Genomic DNA, 13,560 nt, shown 5'->3' with positions numbered 1-13,560 from the left:
ATTAGGACACGTAATTGTGGGTTGGGTTACTAAGACCCCGGTACAGTCCCCAGAGATGGAGCCAGCCAAGACTGGAGAGTGACGCAAATGAATGTTAAGGCAGGGGGCTGGGAATGGAGCAGGGAGTGATTCAGTCACCTAAACACAGGCATCTGGTGCTGTTCGACATGGTCCTGGGTATCCTGCTATCCTCCATCTGCTGCTCCAGAAGAAAGGTCTCCGCAGTGTGTTACGTTTGCCAAATCCACGTGGCCGTCCCGGACACCGCAGCGTGGCTCTAAATGCGTATTTTAGGCAACTGAAAGGCACATCCCAGTGAAGGGACTGCCTGCATCCACACAGGCTGCATTGAGATGCCCACGTGTAGAGCCCAGTGGCACAGGAGAAGCTCTGGGACACCCGTGTCCCTGGAGCACAGGGGACACCCAACCTGACAAGGTAGGTCACGGGTCTGTGGGGGGCTGGATGATCCTACGGTGACAGCTCAAGACCAGGTGGGACTCTGTGGCTGAATAAAACAGCACGAAGCACCTACGTGAAGGGAGCTGACGTGGATCCTGCGGTGCTGCTGGCTGTACCAGGAGCTGAAAGATGTAGCTCGTAAGCAGAAATAGTCCAGGAGGTGGTTTGATCTCAGACCCAATCCCACCCAAGCAGACCGAATTACAGTCTGGTGAACACATTACCACGCTCCTGTGGAACGTATTATTGCCATTCATTTTTGCTGCACATAATACAAATCAGGTCTTTATTACATGAAGTGCAGAAACCCCCAAAAGGTATCTTTGTCCTGCAGAAAGAAATTCATAGGGACTCATTCTCATTAAACTGATTTAAGCCTTCAGGGCTGGGAATTCCCCATAAAGCAAATAGTGAATTAACATCCGAGAAGTGCATACACCTTGACTGACAAGGCCAGCACATGCTGATCTGGAAAACAGCAAGAAACCACTGAGGTGAACCTCACAGAAAGAGCAGCCTCGTCAGGTTTACGGATGAGACCGAAACCTTTCTCCCATTGAAGGTGTGTTCATGAACCAGGAGGTGGCGGGGATATTGCTTAGCACTGTCTCACCTATTTTCCTCACACATAAAAGCAGCAAATGAAATCATATCAGGTCTGCCAGCAGAAAAGACCTTTGGTGCATGAACCGTAGTTGAATGGGACTGAAAACCTGACAAAAAGCAGAACCAAGTTTATCTCCAGGAACCAGGATGCAACAGTTCATTCCTCCTGCAGGCTGCCAGGTGGAGACGTATTTTCATGGTGAAAATTTGACATTAAACTGAACCTGGGGAGTGGTCAAGCCTGGAAGCAAGGCAACATACGGCTCTCTTCCACCTGCATCCTCCTGCCTCTTGATCCCTGAAGCTGGTACTCAGCAAAGTACTCTGAAAGCAAAAGGAACGACCCTACCTGGCTGTCCTGCCATGGCTAGCAAGAGCCAAAACCAACAAGAAAATATCTAGGGCTCCCATGCTCGTGTTTGCTTGTGCAAGATGGCAATCTTGCATCAGCACACCCCATCCTCATCTAAAAGAGCCTTAGGGAGTATTGTGTGAAGCAGCCTCCAAGGTATTTTGGCATGTCTGCTCTCTTCCTCGTTGCTGTGGCATATCCCACTGGGTTTTGACAAGATGTCAGTGAACTGTGGATTTTTGCTTTGTTCTGCAAAAGTCTTTTTGAATCCAGTTGTTGATGGTTTCTCTAAGGTAAATCCATCCCCCTGCAAAGTTTTGTACTCAAGAACTTTTCAAATATTCATGCAGAATGGCAAAGACAGTCATAAGGCTGATGTCTGTAGGCAGGGCTTTGCTTTAAATAAATAAACATACATGCAAATAAACAAAGCCTGCCCCTATTTTAGTATATAAAAGCTATTTTGGGTCATATATAGTTTATGTTCAAGGTTAAATGAAAATATAAAGAATGAACTTTGCACAGAGTGGATAATGCAGCAATGAGGTGTGTCCTGGCAAAAATAGTTCTACTACACCATCGAAAAGTTATTCATGTCGACAAGCCATGAAATGTTTGCATAAGGAGAAAGGGAACAAAGCAGGAATGCTTTAATGCTGTGCCTCATTGGAGCTGCCTTTTTCCTGCAGTATTGTATAACTCTGACAGTTGTGTAAAAAGGAAAAAATAAAAAAAAAATAGAAAGGAAAACACTGCTAGTTCTGGCATGAAAAGGCATTTGTTTCTGCAGTAGTCAACAGCTAGATGTGCTCTCCTGAACACAAGGAACAGGATCCTTGTGCTGTGTGGTTCCCCGAGTCAGCCCATGGTGACAGCCTGACCTCGTCTCGAAGACTTGCACAAGGTAGGGATCGCTCCTGCTTCAAAATCAGCTACACTGTGAAGATGCAACTACACAACTGCTGATTGAACGGTGTACATGAGCTTGGGGTCCTGAGCCCTGAGCACAGAACAGCCCATCAGGATGGGACCTAGAGAAGGTCTTCCTACAGGTTCATGGACAAGAAGTTCTGCATTTCCCTCCCAACCCACGGCGATTTCATATCTTCACACATACAGAGATGGATTCAGATGATGGTTTCCTGAAATATTAGGGGTGCTCTTCTCTGGGTAGTGCTAATGACCCCTGGCACCAGGATATCCCCACAACAACAGTAGCCAAGACACCTCTGGAGTCCTTGCAGGCATTGTCACTGGAAGAGGAGGGGGCTCACCCACTCCTATGGCTCACATGCTGAAGGTGCACCCACATCCACAGCACCGGCTGTCCCATTTCATGGAGACAAACCTGAATATAAGGAAAACCTCTCCCCCATGAGGACAGTCTAAGCATGGAACAGGTTGCCCTTGTATAGTCCCTGAGAAGGATTTCAAGAACCAACTGGATAAAACCTTGGGCAACCTGGTGTGACCTGAAAGGCAGGACTAGAGATTTCCCAGGATCCCTTCTAACCTAAATATCCTATGGTCTGATTAAATCTTTGTAAAGAACAGTGGCAGATACTGAATGAAGACAGGCACTAAATCTCCTTAATCATATGGGTTCTGAGACCTATCCACCACTTTGGGAAATGCACGAAAATCCCGGTCCTGTAGCTTTCTCAAGTAACCAGACCCTACACTCTTGACTAGCAATTAGTCCTGCCAGAGGAGCAAACTCAGATACAAAGGCAGAGGCTCAACTGCTTCATGGAAAAGCAACGGAATTGACAGGGCAGGAATCAGCTCATCCTCTCCTATGGGACTTGAAGGTTGAAGGTGTTGGATGCGTTAAAGAAAATGACCCTCCATTTTCAGTAAAAATCCCAATATTTTGTATTATCCTTTGGTGGAAATAGTTCACTGTGGTATCTAAAAAGTTCGTCTTCTTATCTGCCTGTGGCCCTCCCCAGGGAAGGAAGCCAACACAGTGACACCTCAGGAGAGGTGACACTTCAGGATACATCCATGGGCATGGTGCTGTGCCCTGTGGACATGGTCAAACTTGATTCTGATCAAAGCTAACCTGAGCAGGGGAGGGAACAGCTTCATTGACATCACAACCTGAAGAAGCCCATACTATTGTATAACGTGTAATTCAGGCAGGAGTAGGGATTTTTGCCTTTTTGAAGGGTTCTCATTCATTTCCTACAGCTTCTACCGAAATTCAGCCTTTACATAACTGGGACATGTCCAAGGTTCATGTTATCCTGGCTCACAACTGTCAGAGACGAACTTTTTTGGAGCAAAATAAGCAGGAAAATATATGATGGGAGAGCATGTCACAAGTCCCAAAGCTGCCTGTGAAAACCCAATGGATACTCACAGGATGTATGCGATGACCCCAATGGACCAGCAGTCCACAGCTTTGCTGTAGGGTTTCTGGGCCAACACTTCAGGAGCTGAAAACAAAAAAGCCAAACAAGCACATGTTACAAGACCAAACATTTGAAAGTTGCCAAGAAGTAGGATTTGATAGTGCTCCCTGAATCCTGAAGCTTCCAAAGGCTTTTTGTTGCCTTCCACATTCAGCCCTCCTATTTGCAAAAATCATGGTGTTTTCGAACCTCGAGGAGAAGGAATATTCCTGAAAGGGAGAAAATTCCCTGTTTTCTGACTCCAGAGGAAGAATTGAAAGGCAGGCACATAAAAATACCTAGCAGTCTGAGGGCAGCAGGGCCATCAGCTGCCTGCCAGAGGAACTTTAGGAGAGCTGGAGAAAAATGGAACTGAGAAAAATGGAGCAGTGCTGAGATGCTCATTCACCCTGACAGCCTCACAGCTCCACCACTTCGTACTGCCAAACGAAGGACTTCAAGAGGCAACTTAGAAAGCATACTGTGTCAGAGAGGTGATGTGCTAGGTCTGCAGGAGAGGAAGGGGAGCTGTTGCCATGCTACTGCCAGCTGACCAACGAAGCCTCCTGGATGCCAGTGTCAGAAGGAATCATTTGTCCTCCTGCCTCTGGGAGTAAGAAATGAAAAGCAGCAGGAACTGGACACATGCATAAAGAACTGAGCCTTCTCTGCCTCTGCTTAGCTTTCCACCAACATAGCTTGAAATTTGTTAGAAGTGAGAGTATGGCCATTTATTGAAACTTTTTGTGAGTCTGCTTTCCTTTCTTCAACCAGCAAGAGTTGAAAAGGTGCATTATATTTTTATTTGGGAGCCTGGAGTATTATGTTTTCCCTGTTGGAACCTTTCAGTTGCAAATGCTTAAACCTAAAATTTAAAAACCCATGACTCTAATCTTTTTCATGTAAAGAAGCTTTTGCATTTTCAAAGCAAAATGTCCACAATAATGCAACAAATCACTGCTTGTGGCATTCCTAAAGCAGACTCACCACACAGGCTCTTCAAAACACAGTATTTCTTCTGAGTACTCTGGAGTTCAAATGCTCCACAAAAAAAATAGTGGAGGGTAAGTCCCATCAAAAATATTTCTGTAGTGTTATGCCTTACTGTGCTAGTATTCTTACCAACCACAGATTAGTTACTTGAAGAACAGTGAAAAAATTTGTGAAGCACATATATGTATTACAACTCGAGCATCACATTTATTTGCTATATATGCCTTGGGGTACTGGTAAGGACTCTTCAAAGAGTTATCTTCCTAAGCTAGACAAGCCAACAAAACTAAGGTCAAAAGTGCCAGCAAAGAATGGAAGAGAAAGCAGTAATGAGAAACTGAAAAGGCTTTCTGGTGCTTGGGCATGAGAGCTTAAAGAAAGGACTGAAGGGAAGACAGTGCACAGGGCAGATGAGGGAGGGCATCCGCGTTGTATTTCCACAAGGAGCAGAACGATGGAAAGGGTCAAGTCACAATGGGGAGACATTATATAAAAAAGAAGAAAATTCAAGGGAATGTGGGTAAAGATATAGCTGGCAGACAGATTGAGAAGGCTTTGGAAGTGTGGGGATTGCCCCAGTCTGCAGCACAGGGTAAATGTAACCCCAGTCTTCAAGTCATCCAGCAAACTGAGATGCATAAGAAATTTAAATGATATTTCAGTTCATATATTGTTAATCTTATTACACTATTGCAAAGTGTGAATACCCTAACACCTATCCACTGCATGACAAAGGAGGTTTCTCTCCACTGCACCTAGCACAAAGGGCTCCTGACCTGGCACTGGGTGCTTGGCAAAAGCCTGCACCCCAGTTCCTGAGAAATCCCTGACTCCCTCCAGGACTTTGGAACATTGCTGTAGTTTACCAAGACAAAGGTAAAAATGCTCTTACTACAAAAGTGGATGGAGCTGTGTGAATATAAAAGACATTTGTTTCCACCCAGATGTAATTCTATTCCCATTGGCTGGGTCAGGGTTTATCTGTCAGGTTGGTGCTAGTCAATCCAGTGGGAGTGAACTTGAAGAACTTGGGAAAAAAGAATGAAGCTCCGGAGAGCCATCCTATTTGGCTTGTTATTGCCTCCCAGATGACTTGGCAAGCTGTTAGCATGGCAAATTTATATTTCTCTTGTTGCTCGTTTAACAGTTGTTCCTCAAAGTCGATCAGGACAACCTTCCCAGACAATCTTTGCATCCCTTAACTTCATTTTCTTTCCTGATTCATCAAAATTAAGTCTTCTAAAAAGAATACTTTTTTTTTTTTTCTCCAAAATGTGCATCAAATAGGGCTTATAAGACTCAGCTCCCTTTTCTGTCCCATCCCTTGTGACTGAATTTTGTGACAAAACATGCTGAAGAAGTAAGTTCATTTTCCCCTGTGCTTAGGTGGTTATATGTCTTCCAACTCTGCCATTCTTCCAAATTTCCAAAATTTTATTCACATATCTCTTCTACCTTTGACTGTCTGTTCCTGTTTGCACCACTTTCAAGATTGGTGAACATTATACATTCCATATCCCCCAAAGGAAATATTATGCAAATGGCTTTTGAACACCACAGATCCAAGTGAGCTCCTGACATTATACAGATATGCCACATTAACATAACAGAAAACAAATCTGAGATGAGAGGATGTGAACTATATAAAGATTCTCTCTCTCTTAAACATCAAAGCTGTGTTGAAGCATTTCTGTCTGTTTTACAGAAGTGAAGTACCCGATAACAGGCAATTGTTGCTGTGGATGGTGGCACGTAAGGACACCACAGGATGAAACCCAAGGCAAATGTAAGGCTATTACCTCACCTTTGGTAAACTTTAATGAAAAAAGTCAGAAGCTTTAAATAACTATTTTGAGGCCAAATGGCTGCTTTTGTTTTTTATTCCAAAGAGCAAATATACAACGGAAGCAGAACATAGCCAAGCATCATCTGTGTCTGATATGCAGAAAAGATGGAAATATTTAATGAGCTGAAAAACAAGTCAGAGAAGCCCTTAGAAATGACAGTAGATCGGTGCCCACAAAAGCAGGAAATGCAATGAAAAAAATCCAAGAGCTGACGGTGTTAGAGGATCAACACAGATGACTGAGGAGGCAAAACAGCAGTAAGGAGAATGGAAAAGTCAAAACTCCCATTTCTGGTGCCAGGAAAACACCAGCTGAGCAGAAAGAAGACCTTCATTCTTTCTGAGCAGCCAAAGCAATCGGAAGGACAGGAAAACCAATCCTGAGTGAGTTATACCTTTCTTTGGATGAGGAAGGCACTCCACTTCCAGGCCAGATGATCTGCTGATTTACAGTTAGGGGTGGGTTTTGTGCTTTTTTTCCTTTTTTTTTTTTCTTTTTTAATAAGAGAAAAATTTAAAGGCTTATTTAAAATGGAGTTTTTAAGAAAGTGTTCAAAATAAATAAGTTTGGAAGCCTTTCAGAGCACTGTGCCACTACCCCCAATGGGCACAGCTATGTTGATAAGCTCCCTAAAAATGCAGCTGCTGGATGCCAAAACCAGCAATCCATGCTCTTGCAAAGAGCTCAACTGATGGGGATTGCTCTGATACTTTAAGCCTGTTGAACTAATTGTACAAGTAAGTCATGAGGGTGCCTGCTCTTCATACCAGCCTCATGCTTAAAAGCAGTTCTCCTTCACTCCCATGATGGTGCTACTCCCCGCAGATTTTGCTGTCTCACAAGAACTCAATCTAATGCTATTGTTCTGTGGTTTATTTGGCTTCCCACAAGCTGCGTGCCAGAAGGAATGATGCATTTCAACAAACGGTGCTGGTTTTGAAGATTCCCCATAGGACTGACAAATTAGAATGCTGCCATAAATGTGGGAGGAATAAAAAATAAAAATATTTAAATACAGTTAAAATAATCAGGGACTTGCTTACATTGGGCAGGGACACAGCTCAATTTGCCCTACAAACTGGCCTTGTACAAGCCAGGGCTGGGAGTTCAGCTGGTAATTACTTAGTGCCAGTTTCCATCACGTAGGCAGGTCTCACATGGAAAGCAGGGTACAAGATGGCCATGAAATCCAAGAAAGAGTATGATTAACAGGCAGGGTTTGTAAGGCATGCCATGCAGAGCCGATATAAGCCCTGTAGTAAAAAATTCTTGAGGGTACCACCTTGAGAGGTTGGACAGAGAGGAACCCCACACCACTGAGCAGACGGCTGGTTGCACTGAGGCCTACTCTCTCGCCTCAAGCCAAAGGTGGTGCAAGAGCAGCATAAACTCCACTGCCTCCATACACAATGTCTTCTTCACAGTGCAAACAGGCTAAAAGGCATACAAAGCCGCTTTACCACAAGACCAGAGCCCCTCTTGCACTGCCTGCTGAGATGAAAAGCACTTCTTTCCCTCTCTCACGCAGTCCTTCAGAGTTCAGCTTGTCCTGGTTGGCCAAGACTTTGCAGTTTGGTGCTGTGTCATAATGACAGTGAGGTTTTGGTGTAGCCCTGCTGGTTTCTTTTGGTACAGTTGTCCCTTTTTTCATGTTACTGAGTCAGACTGAAGGAGCCATCACGGGAAATAATACAGCTACAGCCACACACCAGCACAGTCCATTTCAGGGAGCTGAGCAGCTTCACTGTCGCCAGCATGTGCCTTGATGACAGCAGTTCCCATGCTTTATTTTTACTTTATTACTCATGTTACTACCTAAACAATTCCTGGGGTTGCTTTTTGCTAATAAGGATTTTCCAAAGGCTTATTGAATATTTTCAAACCTTTTACTCAAAGGATACCAAGTAAGTCAAAAGTAAACATGAAAATCTATTGTTTACTTAAGTGCTTCAGTTGTGCACAGGGCTAAGAGAAATGGCTTTGATAAGATCTGGAACTTCTACTGGATTTCTCTCAGAGCTAAAAGGTGTGAGATGACCTTTCCTAAAGGCACTACACAGAATAAAAACAGCAAGTGAGGTGGGGTGTACAGAGATCAATCACAAATTCGGGGTCCGTCCCAATCCTTACAACAGGGAAATATAAATAAATTTTACTTAAAGTTGTTTTGGACCCCAGAGCAAAAATTTTAAATCTCAGTAAGATTAAGATATTAGCCAGCCACAAACACAGTTAATAATTTAGTGTCTCTGCAAATGGAGATGAGAATGCTGAGACAGGCTAACATATTTTCCAAACTTTCCAGTGTTCCTAAGTACCTTGTGAGTCTAAGTTCCATCTGCAAAAGTAACTAAAGCTTTTCAGAGACCAACTCTCACAGAAAGCAAGTCAGTGAGACCTACTTCCCAAATAACCAAAATCCCTTTAGAGAAATTTGCTGAGTGACTGGAGAGTCACTCAGGGAGTGCCCAACTTGACATACCTCAAGGACAACTCATTTTCACACAGGTTTCGAAAACCTCCTCCATCAAAGTCAATCTCTTATAAATGGTCTCAAGCCAAGCAGCCCAAATCTGTGATGTTTAAAATGGCAGATAACTAATGGCTTATACAGATCTTGCCCATAATCACACAGATCACTCAGGGGCTTTGGAAAACACCAATTTTACTCCATTCTAGAAGGGGTGAGAACCATGCAAGCCAATCCACACATAATTTGCAATAAGATGTATCACAGAAGCTACCTTATTTTACCCAGTTTAAGTTGTTATCTAAAAGTTGGGTGTCCAGTCCCAGCTCATCACCTGGACTCCCCCCGTAAGAGGTGGAAGGACATAAGAGTGTTAAGCAGGTAAGAAAGTGGGAGACCTTCCTATTAGAAAAGGTTGCATTATCAGACCAAAAGTAAACATTTTGATTACATCTTAATAAACGTGCCCCAACTACGTCTAATTGGGTTAAATTATTGTGTTTTCAGCATAGGACCATAATTTTCAACAAGACTCCTGATAGAATAAAGTCTCTGAACTCTTGACAGTAATTTAATCTGTAAGGCAGAGCCTTAAAAGCCAAGCCAATGTGCTCATGCATTACTGGTTATGCACATTTTAGACATCCTCCAATTCAATAAGATACAATTTGATCTTCAGAAAGAAAACTGATATTTCTTAAGAAGCTTAATTATAATTATACCCTTCCTTATTTAATGAATTTCTGAACCACATAGACAGGAATTTAGTGTCTCAGATACCACCATTCTTTAGAGCTAAAACTAAGAAAAGCTGAGTTAAAAATTGAGATGCAGGGAGTTGAAAGTATATCTTATTCAGGAAAATTAAACAGAGATGGCAGAGGGCCTTGCATGCTTGCAGATGTGAAGAGCAGCAGACCTGAGGTAGGATCAAGTCTGGTACAACGTCAGAAGCTTGTGCAGCATTTTGCCCAGCAGGATCTGACTGGATCCGTTTCAGGAGGTGAAGTATAAAGAGTAGTAGATGTTAATGACTTCTTAACTGAGTCCTGGTGCCTTTAGCATGTGATATATGCCTTTTTTTTTCCCTCGGGAATTTAAAAGCAAATTAAACTGACAAAAATAAGTAATTTCTCACTAAATCTTAGAAAATGGGATGCCCTACATATCTTTAAAGAAAAATGTTAGGATTTATGTTGTAAGCTATGGACTCTTGAGTGTTACTTCAAATCTAGGTGAAATAGCTGGGGAAAAAAATGCCCTCAACAAAAAGAGTTGGTAGAAAGGTGTGGGGTTTGACCATATTTTTGTTGTGCCATTAGGAGGAAGGTCTGTTGCATTTATTTGAGGGCACTAAGCAAGTGCAGCAAACTGGAGTGAGGCTGGAAGGCATGAATGCTTTCAGATGCAGACAAATTGCAGACTGTGAGTGCATAAGATGTGTAATCAGGTGTAACAGTAACAGAGGCCCATTTGTGGGCACCATAGTGGTGACTGACAAAAATTTTCAGTGCTTGGAAAATGTTGTCTGGGCAACTAATTACTTTAAAAAAAAAAAAAGCAGCGATAAGAGGAGCTGTCTCCTGTGGAAAAAGGAAAAGGAATAGAGCAAATATTTTGAGAGGTTTTCTTTGTGAGAGAGGAGAAAAACTCCCGTCAGCACTTCTGAAATAAGTGGCCATGACCTCTTGCACTACGATGAGTGAATTCTGTGCTCAGTAAGGTAATGAGGGACCTGGAGGCACTTGTGTACCTATCAGCATCCAGATCATGAGTAATGAGAGCTCTCAAACATCTCTCCAAGTGTTACAATTCATGTCACGTGTTCTGAGAGTTTCCTTTCCAAAACAGCAACTTTTCTTATATAAATGGATATGCTGAGAAGCCATATGAGATCACACAGTGCCAGAGCAGAGTCACACTCCCTCATTTTCATCAGTGCTTCAACAAATATCATCTTATCTTCCATGCATCTCACAGACTTATTTTAGTCAGTGCCCATTTCAGAGCAAAATAAAACATGTTAATTAAAGAGAGAAGAGCTGACAGCAAAAATTATGAAAATTGCTGTCTAAGCTCTGTTCGTGCTAGGGCTTTGGAAGAAGATTTCCAGTCTGGTATCATTACACAAGACAGTTATTCAGGGTGCACTGAGTGCATCCTGGCTCATATCTTAAAATAAAAAACTATGGGCTGATGGCTTCACAATGGGAAACCTTTTTTCTGATGTTATCAGGACAAAGCATGCCTGTACAGCATAAAGATAATGGCTGGAAAAAAGGTATTCCTGGGAAAAATCTGGATCACCATATCATAACCACATCATCTGTTTGGGTTCTCATACCAGGATATCATTGGAGCTATGAAAATGGAGGTGAGGTGGCAGCTGCAAAGCAAAAGGAGCCTCCCTCTGATGGGTAGAAAACATCAGGTCTTTCCTACTAGAAAGAAAAAAAAATCCTTGGGGAAGGAACTGTCGTTTTAGTTTCATGTATTTAACCATGGATAAATACCAGAGATTAATGTCCCTGTCCCTGCCCATGGCAGGGGGGTTGGAGTTAGATGATCTTTAAGTCCCTTCCAACCCAAACCATCCTGTGATTCTAAGATTAATTTTACCATCTCACTGGCTAGCTAGGTATTGTAAGAAGCACTGTCTTGCTGGATGTTCCATGCATGCAGTGAGCCTTTCAGATACTGTTTCCTCAAACAGACCCTGTCATCACCTGCCATGTATTTCTCAAATTCAGTTGCTTTAACTTTATTTATTAGGACACTGATAAATGTACTCCTAATCAGTAGCCTGATACAATCACTTCTGAATGGACAAAATAGGGAACAATATATATGATAGGAAATAATTTGATACCACCAAGAAAGGTTCATGGGTCTAAAAATCTTTTACATATTATATCGAAGAGACAGTAACTTAGTGGGGCTGAACATGTCAGAATAAATGTAGCTCTTTCATTTTACTGTGTTCTGTCAGGGGAATCTGGGAAACACTATTCTTTGTGATTAAAATTATATGCTACATTATGTGAAGCGTCTTGGTTTTATAGGTGTTTGCAGATTCGAGGTATTTGACTACATTCTTCACATGGTTTTAATTTATGTACAGGCAGAGGCTTTAAGAAAAATCCTTTTGTAAAGAAATGAAAGCTAATCCCACAAACCCTGGGCTGGACTGCAAAATTCGGACCCAAGAGAGAAGAGTACACAGGACACAACACCAGCAGCTTCTGAAATCTCTAGATCTAGCAAACACCTGTAAAATCTCCTGTGCACTATGTATTGGCACTAGAAAACAAGTTTGTTTGTTTGTGTGTTTGTAACTACCTTGATTTTCACTATGCTTCTGTATTGCAGCTGGGAGGAGTGGATGGATGGAATAACCAAACCTCTTACCAACATAGCCAGGAGTCCCGCAGGCTGTGGACATCACATCTCCTTTGCCCTCCATCTTTGACAATCCAAAGTCACTGATCATGATTTTTGACTCTTCATCCTGGCTGTAGTAAAGCAGGTTCTCGGGCTAGAAAGAAGAATAAGCAAAGTGGGGTTTGAATATATAAGTCCAGTAACATTTGTTGGCTAATGCTTCATATTTAATACAATCCTTAGTTATACCATACACTAACTTCATTCAGTCCTCCTGAGTCCTACAGATTTGCTCATACAATCCATATGGAGAACCTCTCCAGACTCCTGTGTGGTGACTTATGGGAGAAGCCGACACCTTGAGCTTTGAGTAACTTGACTGTCGTCATGAACTTCTCCTTTGGCACCCCAAATATGAACAAATCCTCATCTCTTACTCAGGAGATGTGTCCAACATGCCAAAAGAAAAGAAAAAAAGAGGGAAAAGAAAAGAAAAAAGACGGAAAAGAAAAGAAAAAAAGAAAGAAAAGGAAAGAAAAAAGATGGAAAAGAAAAGAAAAAAGGAAAAGAAAAAAGAAAAAAAGGAAAGAAAAAAAGAAAAAAGGAAAGAAAAACAAAAGAAAGAAAAAAGAAAGAAAAGAAAAAGGAAAACAGTAGGTGCGAAGGCAATTTTTACACTTTTTCCACTGGAAATCAATGGTTATGGAAGAGGAAATGCCTTTAGAATTAACATAGTTTTGCAAGAGTGTTTTAGCTACAGCTGATTAGGAAAAAATACTGCAGAACTGAGCACAGTGACTTGTTTATGCTGAGAGGAAACAAGACTCACTCCACAAAGACCCGGTGGTTTACATCAATATCAGCAAGTTGGAACACCCAACCAACCTCCATGTGCCAATGTGCTAGGTCTCCATCCACAAATTGTGAATATCCTACAGCAAATCTCTCACTAGGTGCTGCAAGAGCACACTGTCGGGGGTTTTCCCCTGCTTAACAACTGGACTTGCAAAAAGGTTCAGCCTCTGCTGGCACCCTAACAGCAAGGCATCACAC

At 42.4% G+C, this 13,560-nt stretch overlaps 1 protein-coding gene across 4 annotated transcripts in view; it reads right to left on the bottom strand.

Moving 5' to 3' along the window:
* The window catches only part of CAMK1D (calcium/calmodulin dependent protein kinase ID), a 220,608-nt gene that overhangs the window by 28,311 nt on the left and 178,737 nt on the right, over window positions 1-13,560 (bottom strand). For all 4 annotated transcript variants that reach the window (XM_048062699.2, XM_048062698.2, XM_048062700.2 and 1 more), the window contains exons 5-6: window positions 12,535-12,661; window positions 3,786-3,861 (exon numbers count right to left, since the gene is read on the bottom strand). In XM_048062699.2, the coding sequence (XP_047918656.1) occupies window positions 3,786-3,861; window positions 12,535-12,661 (203 nt within the window). The remainder of the gene's footprint in view (window positions 1-3,785; window positions 3,862-12,534; window positions 12,662-13,560) is intronic.

Source organism: Anser cygnoides, chromosome 1 (genome assembly GCF_040182565.1).
Source record: "Anser cygnoides isolate HZ-2024a breed goose chromosome 1, Taihu_goose_T2T_genome, whole genome shotgun sequence".
In the NCBI taxonomy this organism is placed as follows: domain Eukaryota; kingdom Metazoa; phylum Chordata; class Aves; order Anseriformes; family Anatidae; genus Anser; species Anser cygnoides.
The sequence above is the reverse complement of the archived record's forward strand: the minus strand, read 5'-3'. Positions and strand labels throughout refer to the sequence as shown.